This window comes from Pezoporus flaviventris, unplaced genomic scaffold, assembly GCF_033815535.1.
Source record: "Pezoporus flaviventris isolate CSIRO_AGI_PZ_B2104156 unplaced genomic scaffold, CSIRO_AGI_Pfla_v1 ptg000324l, whole genome shotgun sequence".
Classification (NCBI taxonomy): domain Eukaryota; kingdom Metazoa; phylum Chordata; class Aves; order Psittaciformes; family Psittacidae; genus Pezoporus; species Pezoporus flaviventris.
This window is the reverse complement of record NW_026892871.1, coordinates 1-19,102: the sequence shown is the minus strand read 5'-3', so window position 1 is coordinate 19,102 and position 19,102 is coordinate 1. Positions and strand designations below refer to the sequence as shown.

The window sequence follows — 19,102 nt, the reverse complement described above, 5'->3', positions numbered from 1 at the left end:
GAGCATCCTGCAGTTTCCTGGGAAACCCTCATGGAGCAGGGAGCAGCCGAGACACAGTCACCAGCTCCCTGCCCAGGCAGGGTAACACCAGCGTGAGCCATCCAGCACGGGTTCAAGTGCACGGATAACTGAGGAGGTGCAGTGGGACCTGGGGTCGTGCTCTGTGTGCCTCTGCTGCTCCAGAAGGACACTTAACTTCGCCTTATCTTTAAGCATGTGATTATCTCTGCATGAGTCAATGCAGCCAGCTACAGGCATCCAGCTAAGCATGTGCTTAAGTGTTTTAAAGTGCAGAAGCCTTCATTTAACAGGGAATTTGCAGCAAGAAATTCTGAAACGCTTCAGGCATTTGGCTATAACTAAAAAAAGGAAGGGTGCTGTTGCAGCTCTTTTCTTGCAGTCTGTTTCTTGGGGAATCATGTAATAGAAGCCATCATGTGATGGCTGGATTTGATCTTGTGCTCAGAGACAGGCACCCAGAGGTCAAAGCTGGGATTGTGTGCAGTCACCCCAGGCCTGCTTCACTTGCTCCTTGCAGATGTATCTGAGAACCCCCTGGGTCTTGTGCATGGCCTCCAGCTGCTGCCCATCTCCCAGGGGTCCTGTACCACATCTGCCAGCCCTGTGTGGCTGCCCTGGGTGCTTGAGGCCCTTTCCAGCAGCACCATGCCCCTTGGCGTGATCCCAACTGATCCTCTGTGTCGCTGGGCAGGCCAGCTGACACATCCACCTTTTTCTCAGCTATAAAGCGAGGATAATGCAACCTGGAGTTGAAAGTATAAATTGGATCCTCTCTGCAGAGTCATTTTCCTGTTGGAAGCGTAGATGAGGTGTTTAATATTGTTAGCATTTCATTTTCCTTCCTGTAGTTAGCTGCAGTTTTGTCTCAACTGCACTCTTCATGATGAATTCTTGATACCGGGCACATAACTTCCCAGCTCCGAGGTTACTTTCCAAAGGACCTGTTTATTGCCTGGTTGCTCTTGGGGTGTTTGTGGCGTGCCTAATTCCTCTGAATGGGATCTACTGTGCTCTGCACCTTGTGCACTTACCATGAAACAGTTCCTGAAAGATGGATCTAATTGCATGATGTACATCAGGGTTTGCTGTTAATGGTGCAACTCACCTTTCGACAGCAGCGTGGAAAGGAGCTCTGGGGCTTCTTTCTGCTCCTTCAGGCCTTGCCATTCATTTTCTCTGTATCAGAGGAGACTTCAAATATCACTTCATTATTGCTTGGAAAATGACATTTTGTTTTGTGCAGTGTGACATTAGTGTTGTGTAAATTCCGTGTTGAGGGCTGAGGACAAATGCCTTACAAGGGGGATTTCAAACCTCGGAGCCGTGCTCATTGGTGGTGTGGAGAGGTTTCTGTACACTTCAGATTTTGCTGCCCTTCTCCCTTTTCTTTTTCTGTGGAACAGGATGTTCTGGTTACTCTTTGGCAAGGGACCTGTCTCCAGATTGTGGACCTGAGCCTGCTGCTTCCCCACGAGCAGAACAGAGGTGCCTGGGACAGAGTTTGTGACTTCTGCTGCCTCCTGGCCTGGGTTTCCTCTGTGTGGACACAAAGCCTGGGTGAGCAGCAGGAGCTGCAAACCCACTCTCCTTCAGGGATGGCCGCAGCCCGGGGTGATGCAGACCTGTAACGCATTCTGCCAGGTTAGTCTTGGTGTTCAGTTGGATGGTGGGATCCCAGCGTGGTGTTGAATGGAATTTCTGGTGTCAGGAAGAAAGCAGTGGTGTATTTCAGCTTTGCTGTGAGGATTGGAAAGCATCGTGCCAACTTCTCTGCTTTCATCTTGCTTTTATTCAAGGACATGCTGTGACTTGAGGGAATTACTTTTCCTTTTACCCCTGAGTGCTTCTTATCCTTAGGAAATCAATATTCCCATTTGTGAGTTGTTTGCCAGGGATTTTTTATCTTTTTTCCATAAACCTGAAATCACCTGAAAATCCACTCTCAGGAAACTTGTTTAAAAGCCTGTTCTGCGTGGAAAATGGTCTTGGTAACACACTGATACTAGCAGATGTCAGGATGTAGGTGTGTATCCGCTACCTGGCTCTTATGGCCCTGACTTCTTGTGCAGAGAAGAAGGGGTTTCTTTCATCTTCACGTTCCACAATTCACAATACCTGAATTTAAGTGTGATGGCTCTAAGCTCCGAGGCAGAATTTCTCTCTCACTTTCTACTGCTGATAGCAATATTTCTTTTCCATTCCTCTGAAGCTGGTATTATGGTATTGAGTGGCCGGTGTTAACAATAGTGAGTGCGTATTCTCATGTCATATACAAAACATTGAGACTTAATGCATCCTAGACATCCTTGGGGGTGTTTGTATTAACTGTGGTGCAAAACACTTTGAAAACAGGAAGTTACAAAGGGAAGTTTGTGCCTTGTTGGGAGGCTGGTGCCTGTCTGTGGGCACGTTGGATGTTCTATAAGCTCTGTAGCCTCCATAAGAGGTGCAGCCCTCTGGAAGGAGCCGGTTTCCACTGAGCTGAGAGTCACTGACCTTGCAGCCCTGCCAGAGCCCTTTATGTGACCTGCAAAGCAGGAAGCACAAAAGGTGGCTGATTTGTCAACCACAGTCCGTAAGAAACTTGTGAACGTTTGCAAAGGTCTTTGAGAAGTCACTTTGATCACATCAGCTGCGAGCTGCATCTGAGGGCTTGTTCCCCCCCGTGTGAGAGATTAACATGGAGATGCCCCTGGGAGTGTGTTTTCCATACTCACCATGAGAAAAGAGCTAACTTTGCTCATACCAGCCCATGCCACTGTGGAAATGTGCAGTGAGGGTCTCTGCAAATCAGGGCTGGATCCATCTGGTCCATTTGCTGATGAGGTGCATGATTCAGAGTTGAATGTAAATGTTGTGGGCATCGGTCCCTGCCGTGTTATGGTGCTGCATAGCGAACTTGGCCAGGTAAGATGGGTTATTCTCACAAGCCAGGTGAAGCACCCAAGAGCAGTGCTGTAGGTGATGGGATGGTGGGAATGCAGGAGGCAGAATAGGCCATTGCCAGTGCGAACCTGGTCTGCAGACCAAGAGATCAGGATAGCTTGGTTTAAATTTTTGGTATTTTTATGTTTTTATCTGTTCCCCCCCCCCCCCCCCAATACCAAATACTCCAATGGAATGTGCAGGAGCCTGGAAGTGAGAGGTGTTCTGTGAAGGTTTGGAGGCAGGAACTGCTGTTCTCAGTGCTAAGGGCCTGGCATCACCTGGTGTGCAGTATTCCCCCTCCGAGAGCAGAACTTTTCAGTTCACCTTCCACTGGAGCAGCTTGCTGCAAGCCCCTGTGTCCAACCTGGCCTTGAACACTGCCAGGGATGGGGCAGCCACAGCTTCTCTGGGCACCCTGTGCCAGTGCCTCAGCACCCTCACAGGGAAGAGCTTCTGCCTAAGAGCTCATCTCAGTCTCCCCTCTGGCAGGTTAAAGCCATTCCCCTTGGCCTGTCCCTACATCCCTTGTCCCAAGCCCCTCTCCAGCTTTCCTGCAGCCCCTTCAGGCACTGGAGCTGCTCTCAGGTCTCCCCTTCAGGAGCCTTCTCTTCTCCAGGCTGCCCCAGCCCAGCTCTCTCAGCCTGGCTCCAGAGCAGAGCTGCTCCAGCCCTCGCAGCACCTTTGTGGCCCCCTGGCAATCCCATCTGAGGGAGGTCTTTGCTGCTGCCTGTGTTGTGAAAGCCCTGAGATGCTTCAGAGCAGGCTGGCAATGTGTGGGTAAAAAAATAGCTCAATGTTAGAATGATGTAGGGAGACAGAGGGAGGTGGGAAAGCTTTACACCTTGGTCACCCAGAAGATGGTGTTCCCACAAAGACTCAAGCTGCCCTGAAGTTTCCTTTGCCAGCATATCTATTAGATCCCTCTGTCACACAGGATTTCTCCCCCATGCACTAGGGAAAGGAGAGCAGTTCATTACTGGGCTGCCACAGAAGGGAATGAACTCAGGAAGATGCCACCAGGCTGTGAAGTGAAACTGGTGTAACTGATGGCTCCAAAATCTGGTTCCTTATCACCTATTGCCTTTTCTTGCTGACTGGCTGCTTGCAGCAGCGCTGTTGGATAATGACAAAATAAGTTCTGATTCCCTGCGATGTTAGGCCTTTATGCATTTCCTATTTGCATGCACATTGTGATGTCCAGTAAGGACAGGAGATAAAACCAGCAGTAGCTGGTGTAGGGGTAAGGAGATAGTTACGTAAAGTGCTCTGACCTGGTGGCCATGGTACTGCAGATCCCCCGCAGAGGAGAGCTGAGATCTTGAGAGGCTTCAAAGCTAATTTGACAAATTGCTGTTTCGTAGCTTTGAATCGAAATTCTCCAGAAGAAGTAGGAAGGAAAGCTTAGGAGAACCAGGAAAACAGCCCCTTTTTTTGTCAGATGCCACATTCACTCCACAGGCTCCGATCCCCAGCCCCTGTGGTTTAGCAGAAGCTCAGGAGGGCTTCACATCGTGCTTGCAGTCCCAGCAAGGACTGTGCTGCAGTGATGGAACGGAGCCTCCGCGCCTGCCTCTGCTCTCGCTGCACTGCCAAGGTGAAATGGGCCCACTGGGGCTTCTCAGTTCAGCTCTGCTGACCTGGATTTGAACTGCTGAGCTGTGACACAGCCCGCACCAATCCTGCCCGGGCAGTCCCAGGGGCAGCAGCCGTCGGGTTCGCCTCTGCCTCGAGGGGTTAAAGCTGCTGGCGGCAGGAATGGGAACTCAGGCGTTCCGGGGCTGCTCGTGAAAAGCAGCAGCAAGGAATGACACAGGCTTTGGGCTGGAAAAGACCTACAAGGCGATGCAGGCAGTGTCCTGGGGCAGGAGGCTGCTTCTGGAAGGGCATTTGGGAATTGATTTGTCTCATAGGGATTGGGTTTCCCTCCTTTTCCCCGCTGGAGCTGGCGGTGGCAAGGCTGAGGTTAAGGCACCCCAAAGCCTTGAGTCACGTTTTCAGGCCAGTGGCTCTCTTCTGGGCCAGCAGAACTCCTTCCCTTCCCAGAAAGCTGCTTCACGCGCCTCCAGCCCGTGGGCTTCTCTCCCAGGCGAGCTTCCCATTGTGCAGTGCTCATGGGCAAGGTGGAAACTCAGAGCCTCCCTCTGCTCACCCAGGCTGCGGCCTCTGCCACCACCATGGGGGGGGCCTTGAGGAGGCAAAGAGCCTCCTTTGATTCCAGTTGAAAAATCACAGCCAGATGGTCCATCATCGGCTTCGGCAGCCAAAGGAGTGGAGATGCTTCAGGTTCAAGGGCTTCCCGCTGCGCAGCGCACGCAGCGAGGCGGCTGTGCGGGAGCTGCTTGCTTCTCTCTTTGGTTCTGCTGGTAATGAGGGATTGATTTTCATTGCTGGGGTTGAGGTTGGCAGGACCCGCTCTGTCTGCAGCAAAAAGAGGGGCAGATACGGGTCTTGGAGCTGAGCCCTGGTAAGTGACAAGAGATGCACCCCCCAGACCTGCCCACGGGGTTGCTCCTGCAGTTCCTTTCAGGTTTGCTGTGTTATGTGGGGATGTATCCCACTGGGATTAGGGGAGAGCTCGGCGAGTGACCTTGGAGGAGCCACAAAGCTGATGCCAGCCTCACAGCATCATTGTTGGAGCATCTTAACACCAGCATGCAGTGGGAGGCTGTGGCTGCTCCCTTGGGTGGTGTGGTTCACCTTTAGCACGTGTGAGGACCCAAGGACTGGAGGCTGATATAAAACTGCTTGAGGACAGGCAGGAATGCTGCAGCATCCAGCCAGCCTGTGCTCTGGTTTGGGGCAGCTCAGGGTGGAGGAGCTGGGTGATGTGATGGAGCTGGAGACACCTGTGATGGAGAGAAGCAGCTGCCTGGGGCGTTGAGCACCTCTGGGAGCTGCACCCTGCTGCCTGCGATGGGATGTTGGTCAAGGAGCATCTCCTTTGTGCCGGGGCACGTCCAACCCCACCGTGGCATCCTGGTGAGCAGGACCCTGCCCTGAGCCAGCATAGGTGCTGTGTGACCCTGCGGGGTGCAGACCAGAGCTGGGCTGACTGCAAGGCGTGGGGTTTGCCCTCCTGACCCTGAAGGCCCTGAATAGCTTCAGATTCAGGCCCAGTCTGTGCATCTGGCATATTTCTGGCTCACTCATCGCGCTGGTATCCAGACACGAGCCCAAAATAGCTGCAGCTCCGTTGTGCCTGCTGCAAGTCTGTGGCTAAAACCCTTGAGGGGCTCATGGTGCTGGGGGGAGAAAGGGCCCTGCTGGCTCCAAGCCTGGCCCTGGCAGGAGCAGGCACTGCGGCTGAGGGGCAGGGGGGATGCTCCTCATGCAGACCCCCCCCAGCTCAGCTGCCTGCTCCCCCCACACTCCCTGCCACAGCCAGAGGCTCCCTTGCCCATCCTGCAGCACTTCTAGTGAGGCTGCAGCCGGGGGGGACAGGGCGAGCAGATGACAGTGATTGCTTTGATAAGATGGGCTTGATCCTTCTGGAACCAGTAGAGAGGCTCCTGTCTGGGGCTGGGTTTGCTCCTGAGGGAGGCAGCACCCCAGGGTGCTCCCGGGCACCCCAAGTGGGGCAGAGCCAGCAGTGAGTGTCCTCATCCTCCTCGCCCAGCACCCTGCATTGTGTGCACGGGCCCTGGTGCTCAGCATCTTGCCATAAGGAGTGATGGAGGAGAACATTCCCATCGCCGGCAGAGCTCAAGGCCAGGTTGGACACGGGCTTGGAGCAGCCTGCTGTAGTGGGAGGTGTCCCTGCTTGTTAAAATGGGATGAGCTTTAAGGTCCCTTCAACCCAAACCGTTCCACGGTTCTATGGTAAGGTGCTGAACAAGTGTTTTCATGCTCCCTGTGTAGGGGTGCTCTGCAGGGCCACCCCTTGCCAGTGGCTTGGTGACAGCGTGTGTTGTCCTGCATCCCACCCCGTGTCCCTGGCTGGCAGAGAAAGGATTCTGCAGGGAAGTGACCCTCCGTGGGCATGGGGATGCTGGGCTGAGGGTGCTGGTAGCAACGCTCGTGTGGTGCCCCCCACCTGCCACCCTTTTTGCCATCAGAGGACCTCAGGCTCGAAGCTGGGGCTCGCGGGGACCCGAGTGGCCCTGGAGCATCTCAGGGATGGGCGAGCATCTCCTGCGCCGGCCGGGCATGGGCTGGGCTGGGGGAGCCCTCTCGTGGTGGCTGCGCTGAGCGGTCCGAGAGTGCGGGCTCTGCCAGCGCAGCCTCCCCGGGGATCATGCTCCATCCTCACGGGCCCTTCGGGTCCCGTCTGCCAGGGGTTGCTCACCCCACTGCAGAGCCAGCCTGAGGGTGGCCCTGGGAGGGGACAGGGACCTGCCCCCGTGGCCCTGCAATGGGGCAGTGAGCGGCTTGTGTGTCCCGGAGGTGGGCAAGGGACCAGTCCCATGCTGGGACAGCGAGGGGTGCCCATGGTGGGACAGGGATGGAGCAGTGTCCTCATGCTGAGCCCTGACATAGGGCTGAGCATCTCTGTGGTGGGATGGGGGGACAGGGTCCCCAGCCCGGTGAGAGCTTGGAGGGAGGGAGCTTGGTGGCACTCAACCATGTGCCGTTGGGTCCGTAAGATGGGACCCTGACTCTTGATGTTATGGTTGGGATGGAGCCATCCCTTGCGGATGGGCCAGGGGTGGGGTGTGTGGGGTATTGGTGGGATGAAGCGGAGGGGACCACGTCCCGGAGCATCCTCCTGAGGAGATGTGGGGGGGGCTCAGCCCCCCCCCGGCCCCATCCCTCCCGCTCACGGCGCCGGTGCCAAGCACAACCCCATCCTTTTCCAACCCTTTATTGTAAATAAGTTGTGGCATCGCAGGAGGCTGCCGGGGCCGGGGCCGGAGCCGGGCACCGCGTTGGGAACACGCGGCGGCTCCGGCTCCGCAGCACGTGCAAAGCAGGAGCTCGGGATGGGATGTGGGGGCTGGGGGGGGGTGGTGGTGTCACCACCCCGCTGTGCGTGGCCCCTGCTGGGAATGTGGGGCTGGAGGGGGGGGTTTGATCTCTTGGCTCTGGAAGCACCGGGTGAAGCCCCTGTCCGAGCCGCTGGCACCTCCGCGGTGGCACCGCTCGGCCTCACAGCGTTAAAATCGTTAAGACCCCCCATATTTATATATATATATATATGTGTGTGTGTATTAATGTCCCCAAACCCAGTGAGAACTGAAATAGAGGCGTCCCCTCGCCACGGGGACCACCCTGGCACGGTGGCCGTGACAGTGGGGACATTGTGGTGACAGTGATGGAGATGGGGCTTGCTTCAGTTTCCCCCTCCCTGTGCCTGTGTCCCTGTGTCCCCAAAGCCCATCCCACAAGGAGCTACCATTCTGTCCCACTGCCAGCACCCTGCCGTGGCAGTGCCCTGTCCTCTATCTTCTGCCACCGCAGCCAAGGCACCCATGGGTGCTGAGCGGGGCTGTCACACAACACAGGGACCACCATGTGCATCGACCATAGCTGGGCTTGGGGACACCCTTGGTCACCTCCTGCCTTAGTGGCAAGGGGCCCTATGGTGGGCAGGGACACTGGCCAAGGGAGGACACAGGGGGACACCCCCACTGCTATGGGCATGGGGTGTTGTCCCCCATTATCCCCTTCCTGAGTGCCACCAGCCGTGTCCCCATACACACACACTCATTGTCCCTAGAGGTGTCCCCCCATGCTGAGCATCACCAGGGCTTGAAGGGACCAGTGTGGGCCCCCGGTGCTCTGTGGTGCTGTGGGTTGGGTGGCCCTCCAGAGCCACCCCATGCAGGGTGACGTGTGCCATGGGGATGGGGTGACGCATCCCACCCCCCTCCCAGGGGGTCAGGGACACCCAGCAGGTGCTGTGCAACCGCCTGCCATGGGGCAGGGGGACACACGTGCCACCCACCAAGGACCCCTGTGTGCCACCAGCCTGGGGCTCACCCTATAATCCAGGCCCCCCCTCTGCTGTCACCGACCCTCCCTCCATCCCCAGTGCCACCAGTTTGGGGTTCATCTGCCTGAGCTGGGGACGTGGAGGGGGGTCCCTGCCATAGAGGGATGCTTGTCCCCACCGCGGGGGACATTGGGGTTTCAATGGCTGGGTGGGTGCAGCCATGACATTGGGGGGACAAATCCCCACATGGGGACACACACACACATCTGGGGGTGCAGTCCTCACCCCCACAGACCCAGACCTGGCATCTGGGCTGGGGGGACACAACTTCCAGGCCTGGATACATTGGTACTGGGGGGCACTGGGCCTGACCTTTGGGGGGCCCGGGAAGCTGCTGATGGGGGGCAGAGGAGGGAATGTGGGGCGGGGGGGGGGGGGGGGGGATGTCCCTGGTTGCCCCTGCAGGTACATTCATCCCGGTGCCACCAGCCCGGGGGGGGGGGGGGGGCGGTACATTCGTGGCGGTGCGGTGGGGGACGGGGGGGGTGGTCCCGGGTGTCCCCCCCCCCGCTCTCCTCCACGGGCTCCCCGTTTAATTGCTGTTAATGAGGCGCTGGGCGGGGGGGGGGGGGGGGGGGGAGCGGGGCAGAGCCGCTCTGCTCAGGCCCCCCCGGACCTGCAACACAGAAGTGGGGGTGCATTTAGTGCGGGGCTGTGACATGGGGGGGACACATGGGGGGGGGACACTGAGCTGAAAAGAGCCAGCAACTGGTGTTGGGGGGGGGGGGCTGCTGCCAGTGTGTGACCCCCCCCCTTCCCTCCTTCAACCCCTGTCTCTTTTCAGCTGCGGGGGGCACAGAGATGGAGACAGCACGGCCGGACACACAGCGACACGGACAGACGGGCCCGGCCGGGGGGGGCTCCCACGCCGTCAGGCGACGGTGACAGTGACGGTGACGAGGAGGAGGACGAGGGGGGGGCACGGTTACACTCCCTGCTGCGCCGGGTCGTACCTTCCGCGGCGGATGTTCCTTGGGGGGCGGCGGAGGGGAGAGGAGAGGAGAGGAGCGTTAGTGCCAGCCCTGGGTGTGCGGGTGGCCGTGTCCCCCCCCCCCAACCAGGGTCCCAGGTCCCACAGGCAGCAGACGTGTGCAGGCAGAACAGGCATGGGGGCAGCAGCGCCATGGGTGACACCGACACCCCCCCAGTGCCACATGCGGGCAGGGGACCAGGCAGGGACAGGGAGGTGAGGGAGCCCCCAGGGACCCACGCTGTGGGTGATGCCCAGCTCGGGGGTGTCCCCAGGACGCGGTGGCAGCGCGCAGGAGGGATGTGGCCGGTGAGGGCCGCAGAGGGGACGAGCCATGCGGCGGCTGCTTACTTAAATCCCCAGCCTGTCCCCCCTAGGACGATGGCAGCCACCAGCACGGCCCCCGCGATGGAGCCGATAATGATATTGGTGCCACTGGGACCTGTGACAGGGAGGAGGGGACAGGGACACGCATCAGTGGGGGGACAGCCCCAGTGATGGGGGGGGGGCTGGGATGGGGCACGAACCGTGCCCAGCTGAGCTGCAGCACCAGGGTGAGGGAGACCCCCTTGGGCCCCCGGGGGAGGGAGGGGGTGTCTGGGGTCGCAGCGGGACGTGGGGAGCCCACCATGGGGCACACGGACCCTTGTAGCGCTCCGTCTCCCCCGTCGGCTTCGGCTCGGGGATGGGGTCGTAGACGCTGCAGTCCTTCCCCGTCCACTCCGCCCGGCAGATGCACTTGCCCTCATTGCTGCAGACCTGCGAGGGGACGGCGTCACCCCCCCCCCCGGCCCCACCGCCTTGTGACACCCCCCGAGGGGGGGGTCCCCTTCATTCCCCCCCCCCCGTGTCCCTCACCCCGTGGTCGTAGCAGATCTTCCCATCCCAGCTCCCGGGGCAGGAGCTGAAGTTAAAGGCTGTGGCTGGAAGGCATTTGCGGTCGAGACACAGCATCCCGGGCCCGCACGGGGTCCCGTCCTCCACGTAGCTCAGGTCCGAGCCGTCCACCAGCTGCACGTGGCCCCCCCTGCGCCGGCACGGGGGGAGCCGGTGACCCGGGGGGGCTCCTTCCCTTCCATGGGGGCACCCCGCGGCCATGGGGGCTCCGTCCCGGCCACTGGGGCTCCCTCCCGTCCATGGGGGCTCCCTCCCAGCCATGGGGGCTCCCTCCCGTCCATGGGGGCTCCCTCCCCACCATGGGGCCTCCCTCCTGTCCATGGGGGCTCCCTCCCTGCCATGGGGGCTCCATCCCATCCATGGGGGCACCCCGCGGCCATGGGGGCTCCGTCCCGGCCACTGGGGCTCCCTCCCGGCCATGGGGGCCCCCTCCCTGCCATGGGGGCTCCGTCCCCGCCATGGGGGCTCCCTCCCAGCCATGGGGGCTCCCTCCCGTCCATGGGGGCTCCCTCCCGGCCATGGAGGCTCCTTCCTGGCCATGGGGGCTCCCTCCCGGCCATGGGGGCTCCCTCCCGGCCATGGAGGCTCCTTCCTGGCCATGGGGGCTCCCTCCCTGCCATGGGGGCACCCCGTGGCCATGGAGGCTCCCTCCCTGCCATGGGGGCTCCCTCCTGGCCATGGGGGCTCCGTCCCATCCATGGGGTCTCTGTCCCTGCCATGGGGGCTCCCTCCCGTCCATGGGGGCTCCTCTCGGCCATGGGGGCTCCCTCCCGTCCATGAGGGCCCCCTCCCTGCCATGGGGGCTCCATCCCATCCATGGGGGCACCCCGTGGCCATGGGGGCTCCCTCCCGTCCATGGGGACACCCACCTGCAGTCCACGTAGCGGTTCTGGTGGAAGAAGGTGGTGGTGGCGACCTCTCCGCTGAGCTCCCCGAGCCGGGGGGGCCCCGAGATGTTGGCGCAGAGCAGGAAGCCGCAGAGCACGTCCCTGCCAGGCCCCCACCGTGTCAGCGGCCGGGGGGGGGGCACCCGGGAGGGGACACGGGGCCGGGGTGGGGTGGGGGGGGGTCACTCACTGCTTGTTGCACTGCAGCCAGCCCAGGCCCTCGCGCCCGCAGTTGCCCCTCTCGGTCCCCTCCACGTTGAGCTTCTCATAGCAGAAGCGCTCGGCTGAGCCTGGGGGAAGGGGGTGTCACCTGCCTGCCCCCCCCCGGTTCCACCGTGGCAAAGCCCCCCCCCACCGGGGCTGACACTCACCGCGGCCCCACAGCGCGTTGCACTGCCGGTCTCTGGTCTTGCAGCGCCCGCCATAGCATCGCCCCTGCGGACATGGCCATGGAGGTGGTGCAAGGACAAGGACCCCCCCCCCCAGTGCCAGGCACAGGGACCGGGAGCCGCGTGTGTGCAGGGGAGGGTGTTTGAGGTGCAGGGAGGGTTTGCTCATCCCATCACTGTGGGGGCGCACGTAGGAATGGGCTGCGGCTCCTGGAATACTGCTGGGACTCGGGATCCAGTGAGGGTTCACCCACCCTGGGGACCCTGGTACCCAAAGCCCGCATCCTGCACGTGTGTGGGGCTCAGTGCTGCTGCCATGACCAACATGCGCCAGCACCAGGATGCTGGAGCCCACCGGGATGTTCCCAAACCCCATAGGGACCGTGGCCCCCCGCAGGGACATTGCTGAGCCCCACGGCCCTGTCCCACCGGGCTCACCTGCTCGTTCTCACAGAAGTAGCCATCCAGCTTGTGGAGGTTGGGGGGGCACTGTCGGGGGACACAGAAGAGGAGGGGTGATGCCCCACGGCCCCACGCGTGCCACCGCGCCTCCTGCTCCAGCTCACCTGGCTGGAGTCCCCGGTGCAGGTCTCGGGGATGTCGCACTCATTGACAGCCTCCCGGCAGGACACTCCGCGCGGCTCGTACTGCACCCGGGATGAAGCCACCACATCAGGAGCCCACCGGATCGGATCCGTCCCTGCGGGATCCTGGATCATCCCCTTGCCCCTGCCCCTGCCCCTCACCTTGCAGCCCTTGCAGCAGAGCCCATCACTGCACATGGCGTCGTGGGTCAGCGTGCACTTCTTGCAGCAGTTCCCCCCACTCCTGGCGCACTCCTGCAGGGACAGCCACCGGTGCGTCACACCATGTCACGACATGTCACACCACGTCACGACGTGTCACACCATGTCATGACATGTCACATGACGTCACGACGTGTCACACGACGTCACGACGTGTCACACCACATCATGACATGTCACACCACATCACGACGTGTCACACCACATCACGACTTGTCACACCACATCACGACGTGTCACACCACGTCATGACGTCACACCACGTCACGACATGTCACACCACATCACAACGTGTCACACCACGTCATGATGTGTCACACCATGTCATGACGTGTCACGTCACGACATGTCACACCATGTCACGACATGTCACACTATGTCACAACGTGTCACACCACGTCACGATGTGTCACACCGCGTCATGACATGTCACACCACGTCACAACGTGTCACACTATGTCACAACGTGTCACACCACGTCACGACGTGTCACACCACATCATGACATGTCACATCACGTCACATGTCACGACATGTCACGACACGTCACACCACATCACCAGGTAACACCGGCAGCCCCGGCCCCGCTCACCGCCAGCGAGCCGCAGTCGCACTCCTCGCCCGCCTCCACGAAGCCATTGCCGCACTCTGGGGGGTCCAGGAGCTGCCAGGACCGAGTTGGGGGACACAACAGACACAGGAGATGCTGGGGGTGCCCCCGAGCCCCCCAGAAGGGCATCGTCCCCAGGGAATAGCAGGACCCCCAGAACATCCCCCGCTGGGGACACCGGGTTTGATGCTGCTGCTGTTCCCTGGGACCCAGCAGGAGCCCCGGGGACCCCCAGGACATGGTTCCCCCCAGCATGAGGGGGCCCGGGGGGGGCCGTTACCTTCAGGGGCTTGTTGAAGAGGCAGCTCCCGCCGCCGTCCTGCAGGAACTGGTTGTACTCATCGATGCTGCAGCGGGAGAACTTCCGCGGGAGGTAGTACCTGTGGGGCCGGGGGCACCGTCACCCCCCAGTGCCACCGGGGGGGCAGCACCAGGCTGGGCCCCCGGAGCAGGGCAGGATCTTCGGCAATGCCCCCCCCAAGGGGCACCCACCCTGTGTCCTCCATGATGCAGCCCAGCCACGAGTCCGGACACCGGCAGTCGCCTGGAGGAGAGCAGAGGGGCTGGGGGGGTGCTGCTGCCCTGCACCGCCTTGGTGGCACTTGGGGGTCCCCCTCCCCATTGTCCCCATGGAGCCACCGCGGGGGGGGGGGTGCCGGTACCTGCGGCCGTGCGGTGCTTGTTCCACATCATGCCCACGTTCTGTCCCAGCGTCTGCGCCAGCGTCACCGCCATGGCCGCCACGTTGCCGTACTGCACACGGGAGGGACCGGGGTGGGGGTCACCGGGACGATCCCCCCCCCATCCCCACCCTGCTTCCATGGGGGTCCCACCGCACCCACCTCATTGACCCCCCCGGCACGGGCGGGCGAGCAGATGCCCCCCACAAAAGCGGTGCCGCTGCGGCTGCTCTGGAAGGTCCGGCCCCTGCGAGGAAGAGGATGGTGGGCACCGGGGCCAGCGGCTCCCGGCGGCGGCGGGGATGCGGCGCTCACGAGAAGAGGTGGACGGTGTCGCTGTGCTCGGCCGGGCCCTCCCGCCGGTACTTCACGAACTCCGTCAGCGTCTCCAAGGAGTCTTCCCCCATGCGGATCCGGTCCTCCGAGGCCCACGTCTCCATGGCCACCAGCACGATGCGGGTGTTGAGCTGCTCCTTGTAGATCTGTGGGGACAAGGGGGGGGCACACACCAGTGCTGGGGGTGAAACCGCTCCCTGGGACAAAGCCATCAGGTGCTGGGGACCAACCCGGTGGGGACAATGCAGGGGGCATCGCCCTCAGGGACAAACCCATCAGGCACCAGGGACGAACACCCTGGGGATGAGCTCCTTGGGGAACAAACCCACCGGGTGATGGGGACAAACACCCTGGGGACCCCAAAACCCCCCAACCTCTGTGTGCCAGGGCTCCCCCAGGCCAAAGGGGCTCTCACCATGTCAGCCAGGTTGACCACGGACTTGGCGAAGTTGCTGGTGAGAACCACGGACTTGCGGAGCTGTAAGAACTAAGGGGGGGGAAACAGCAGGGGATAGGATGGCTGGGGGGGGGGGGAGGCACCCCGACCCCACCAGCCCCACCAGCACTCACCAGCTGGTGGTCGTTCACCACAGCCAGCTCGATGTACTTGGTCTCGCTGTGGACCGTGTGCTGGGCTCGGCGGACCTGCCGGTGGGAGCCCGTGGCTGAGATCCGGCAGATCCACCCGCCCAGCCCCGGCAATGGGGCTTCGGGATCCCTTTTGTGGCTGCCCATTGGGATGCATGGAGCGGGGAACCCCCCTGGTATTGGCAGAGTCCCCCCCCCCCGAGCATCCCTGAGCCTGCAGCAGCGGCACCATCCTGCCAACACATCCCCAGCACCCACAAACCAGCCCGGCTGCACCCATGGCAGGGCCGTGCTGAGGCCAAGCCAGCACCCAGAGACCAAGGACCGAGCATCCTTGTCCCCCCCCCAACCTGCCGCCGCCGCCGTAGCTTGGGTAACCCGCCCGCGACGCGCTGGCTCCACACGGGGAAGAGGCAGCCTGGAGGGAAGGGACAGAGCCGGTGGGACACGAGACCCGGCGCCACCAGCACCGCTCCATGGGGACAGGCACCAGCGCCACAGGAAGGCTCACCCGGTTGGGAGCAGTTGGGGATGCGCTGGACCACGTGCGGTCGAAGGCCCTGCCATGGGGAGACGAGCGTCACGGCCCCCCATGGGTGCCCCCAGCCTGCAGCCAGGGCCCTGACGCTGCAGTGTGGGAGCCGGAGCAGGCCCATGGCGGGTCCGGGGGCACTCACCTGCCCGTGCTCGACGCCCGCCTGGGGCTCGATCAGGAAGGTGGCTCTGCCGTCCGAGAAGACCCCGCTGCAAAGAGCATTGGGGGGGTAACGGGGTGCAGCGGGTGCAGCAGCCCCTGCCCCACACACCGAGGGCTGGGGAGCACTCACCTCAGGCCCTGGCAGCTGGAGAGAGCTGCGAAGGAGTGGGGCTGCCCCCGGAGCCGGCCCTGGTAGTAGCAGTGCTCCCCTGCGCCCTGCCCGAGCAGAGAGGGGGGGGCTGAGCCAGACGGACCCTGCCCTGGTCCCATCCTGCCGGTGCTGTGCGGGGTGCTGACCCCTTCACCGGCACCCCCCCTGGCTGGCGGCTCACGGGTTCACTGCCTGCCACCCTTAGGGTGTGCATGGTGCCCTGGGCATCACCCGCCACCAGCACCCATGTGAAGTGCAACTTCCCATCACCCACTGAAACAGCACCCCAATGCATGGGGCACCCCAGGGGCAAGGGGGGGCTGCCTAAGGCCACCCGGCTGGAGATGCTGAGCTGCTGGTGGGCCCCTGATGGGTTTATGAGTGAGCCACCATGACCTCAGAACTGGCACAGAAGGGCTTGACACAGTGATAGAGCACGGCACAGCATGGCACAGGGTGATAGAGCATGGCACAGTGTGATAGAGCACGGCACAGCATGGCACAGTGTAATAGAGCATGGCACAGCATGGCACAGGGTGATAGAGCATGGCACAGTGTGATAGAGCACGGCACAGCATGGCACAGTGTAATAGAGCATGGCACAGCATGGCACAGGGTGATAGAGCATGGCACAGTGTGATAGAGCACGGCACAGCATGGCACAGTGTAATAGAGCATGGCACAGGGTGATAGCATGGCACAGGGTGATAGAGCACGGCACAGCATGGCACAGTGTAATAGAGCATGGCACAGCATGGCACAGGGTGATAGAGCACAGCACAGCATGGCACAGTGTAATAGAGCATGGCACAGCGTGGCACAGGGTGATAGCATGGCACAGGGTGATAGAGCACGGCACAGCATGGCACAGTGTAATAGAGCATGGCACAGCATGGCACAGGGTGATAGAGCACAGCACAGCATGGCACAGTGTAATAGAGCATGGCACAGCATGGCACAGGGTGATAGAGCACAGCACAGCATGGCACAGTGTAATAGAGCATGGCACGGCATGGCATGGCACAGTGTAACACGGCACGCAGCTTACCGTGCTGTGGCTGCCGTTGCTGCCCGCCCCAACGTGCCGCTCCACGTAGCGGGAGGCGAGGAGGTGGCTGCCGGGAGCAGGAAGGGGGTGAGAGGCCGAGGCGGTGGGGAGGAAGAGGAGGAAGAGGCTGAGGGGACAGAGACAGCAGCAGCAGGGCCCTGCCTGCAGCACCCTCATCGCTCACCCACCCCCCATACACGTGGCACCACACCCGTGCGGGACCCCCAGAGGTTGGGAGGGTGCTCGCACCCCCGGATCCCTCTCCCCCCCCGACTCAGCACCCAGGTGCCCCCCACCCCACTGGGACCCCCGGGGCTGCTCACTGGTTCAGCTGGAGGTCGAGGGTGAAGGCTGAGCCGAAGGCACGCACCACGAAGCTCACCCGCGCCAGATGCAGCCCCTGCGAGAGAGATGGAGCCGTCACCCCCCCACAATTAAACCACCATCAACCCCCAGACCCGCAGCCTGTAAAGGGGCGCTTTTACTTTTAACTCTCCCCCCAACCCAACATAAAGGAAAACGTTGCAGTTTTGCCCCCCAAATCATCCCTCCTGCAGCGCAGGGAGGGCACCCGCGCCCCACCGCCACCTCCTCGGTGCATCCTGGAGCATCCCCGCACCGCTTCGTCCGCCCTGCGGTCCCGTCATTCCTGACCTAATTCCTGCCGGCAGCACCAGGGCTGCGCTCTGCGGCTCCCGCCCGAGACCCGGCAAACTCGGCGCACGGGTGAGGGTCCGCCGCCGGCAGCGCATCCCTCGGGAGCGCCGGTACCGAGGGGAAATGGCGGCCAAGGAGAACCCAAACCGTTCCCGGGGTGCCCCCTCCCCTCGCTGGGGGCGGTGACACGGGCACAAGGACACATTCGCCGCCGCACAGCACCGCAGGGAGCGGGGGGGATGTCCCAAGCCAAGACCGTGCCCATGCGGTCGGGCAGGAGGCCACAGAGGCTCCCCAGGGAGCCGGCCCCGGGGGTCCCCACAACCCCGCTTCAACACCTCCTCCGGTGCCGCCGGTGGCGTCCTCCCGGCCTCCGGTGGCTTCCCCCAACTCCGGGTTTAAAGCGCGACTGCGGCGGCGGCTCCTCAAGGTTCCCCCTTTTATCCGGCAGGGATGCGGGGATCGATGCGCGCCGCCGCCGCCTTGAGAGCACCGAACCCGATGGGCTCCGATGGGACGCGGATGCCGGCACCGAAACACCGACAGCACCGGGGGGGTGGACACCGGCCGCAGCAAGCCCGGGGCGGGGGGGAACGGCTGCGGTTGGGGGTCAGCACCGGGTGGCCTCGCTCGTCCTTCCCGGAGCCATGAGCCCGTTCACGCTGCAGGATTCCTGCCCGCTCCCATTTCATCTCTCCCAGTGCCCGCACGCGCCGGTATCCAGGTTTAATGGGATTTCATGGCACACATCCGTGCAGGGGTAGGGGAAGGCAGTGGTGCGGAGTCCAAGGGGACGAAGGCTCCGGTTTCGGATGCTGGGGCCCATGCACATGCTGGGGTGCAGCCGGGTTGGTGACAGCAGCTCCCCGGGGACCTGCCCACCCAGCCGGGGACCCCAGAGGGAGCGGATGGAGGGGGGTTGTGGTTCACTTACAGGGCCTCCTCCTCCTCCTCCAGGCTCATTCCTGACCCTGGTGTCCAGCTGATGCCTCTGGACCTCTCCTCCCGAGCTGTGCCCCACCAGCCTGCTGGGGTGGGTGATCTGGGAGGCGACCCTCCCGTCCTGCCATCCGGACCGGGGGAGCCTCCGCTGCAGCGAGGGGGCCTGCGCGGCGGGACCTGCGGCCAGGGGACACGTTGGGGTGGCCCCAGAGAGGGCTGGGGGCACCGCTGAGGGCTGGGGACAGGGAGGGCTGGGGATGAGGAGGGATGGGACGGGGTCAGGGGGTGACCCAAGGCTGGCGCTGCATCCCGAAAGGGACGCCCATATCCCGGTGGGATGCTCAGGGGACATAGAGGGGGTCGTGGGGGCATGTCCCAGGCTGGAGGATGTGTGTGGGGGCACCCAGGTATGGGCGCATCCCAGAAGGATGGGCTGGGGGGGTGCCCAGGAGAGTGGGGGACCAATTACGGGCACACATCTGGGAGGAGAAGCTCAGGGAGCCTCAGATGTCCTGGAGGGGACACCCAGGGGGCACGGGTGGCTGCTGAAGTGACACAGAGCA

General features: G+C 62.2%; 1 protein-coding gene across 1 annotated transcript; it reads right to left on the bottom strand.

Annotated features, from left to right (window-relative positions):
* Positions 1-9,609: 9,609 nt before the first annotated feature.
* Positions 9,610-18,774, bottom strand: ADAM11 (ADAM metallopeptidase domain 11; the record flags this gene model as incomplete). Its single annotated transcript, XM_061443245.1, has 25 exons — positions 9,610-9,852; positions 10,203-10,293; positions 10,496-10,610; positions 10,710-10,878; positions 11,618-11,737; positions 11,826-11,925; positions 12,007-12,070; positions 12,463-12,513; positions 12,591-12,671; positions 12,771-12,863; positions 13,423-13,494; positions 13,721-13,820; positions 13,933-13,984; positions 14,103-14,193; positions 14,283-14,367; positions 14,436-14,602; positions 14,872-14,943; positions 15,027-15,101; positions 15,395-15,462; positions 15,556-15,604; positions 15,722-15,788; positions 15,872-15,957; positions 16,941-17,007; positions 17,264-17,340; positions 18,532-18,774. Coding segments are annotated over 25 exons (2,301 nt in total), but the record flags the coding sequence as incomplete, so codon positions are not given.
* Positions 18,775-19,102: the final 328 nt, after the last annotated feature.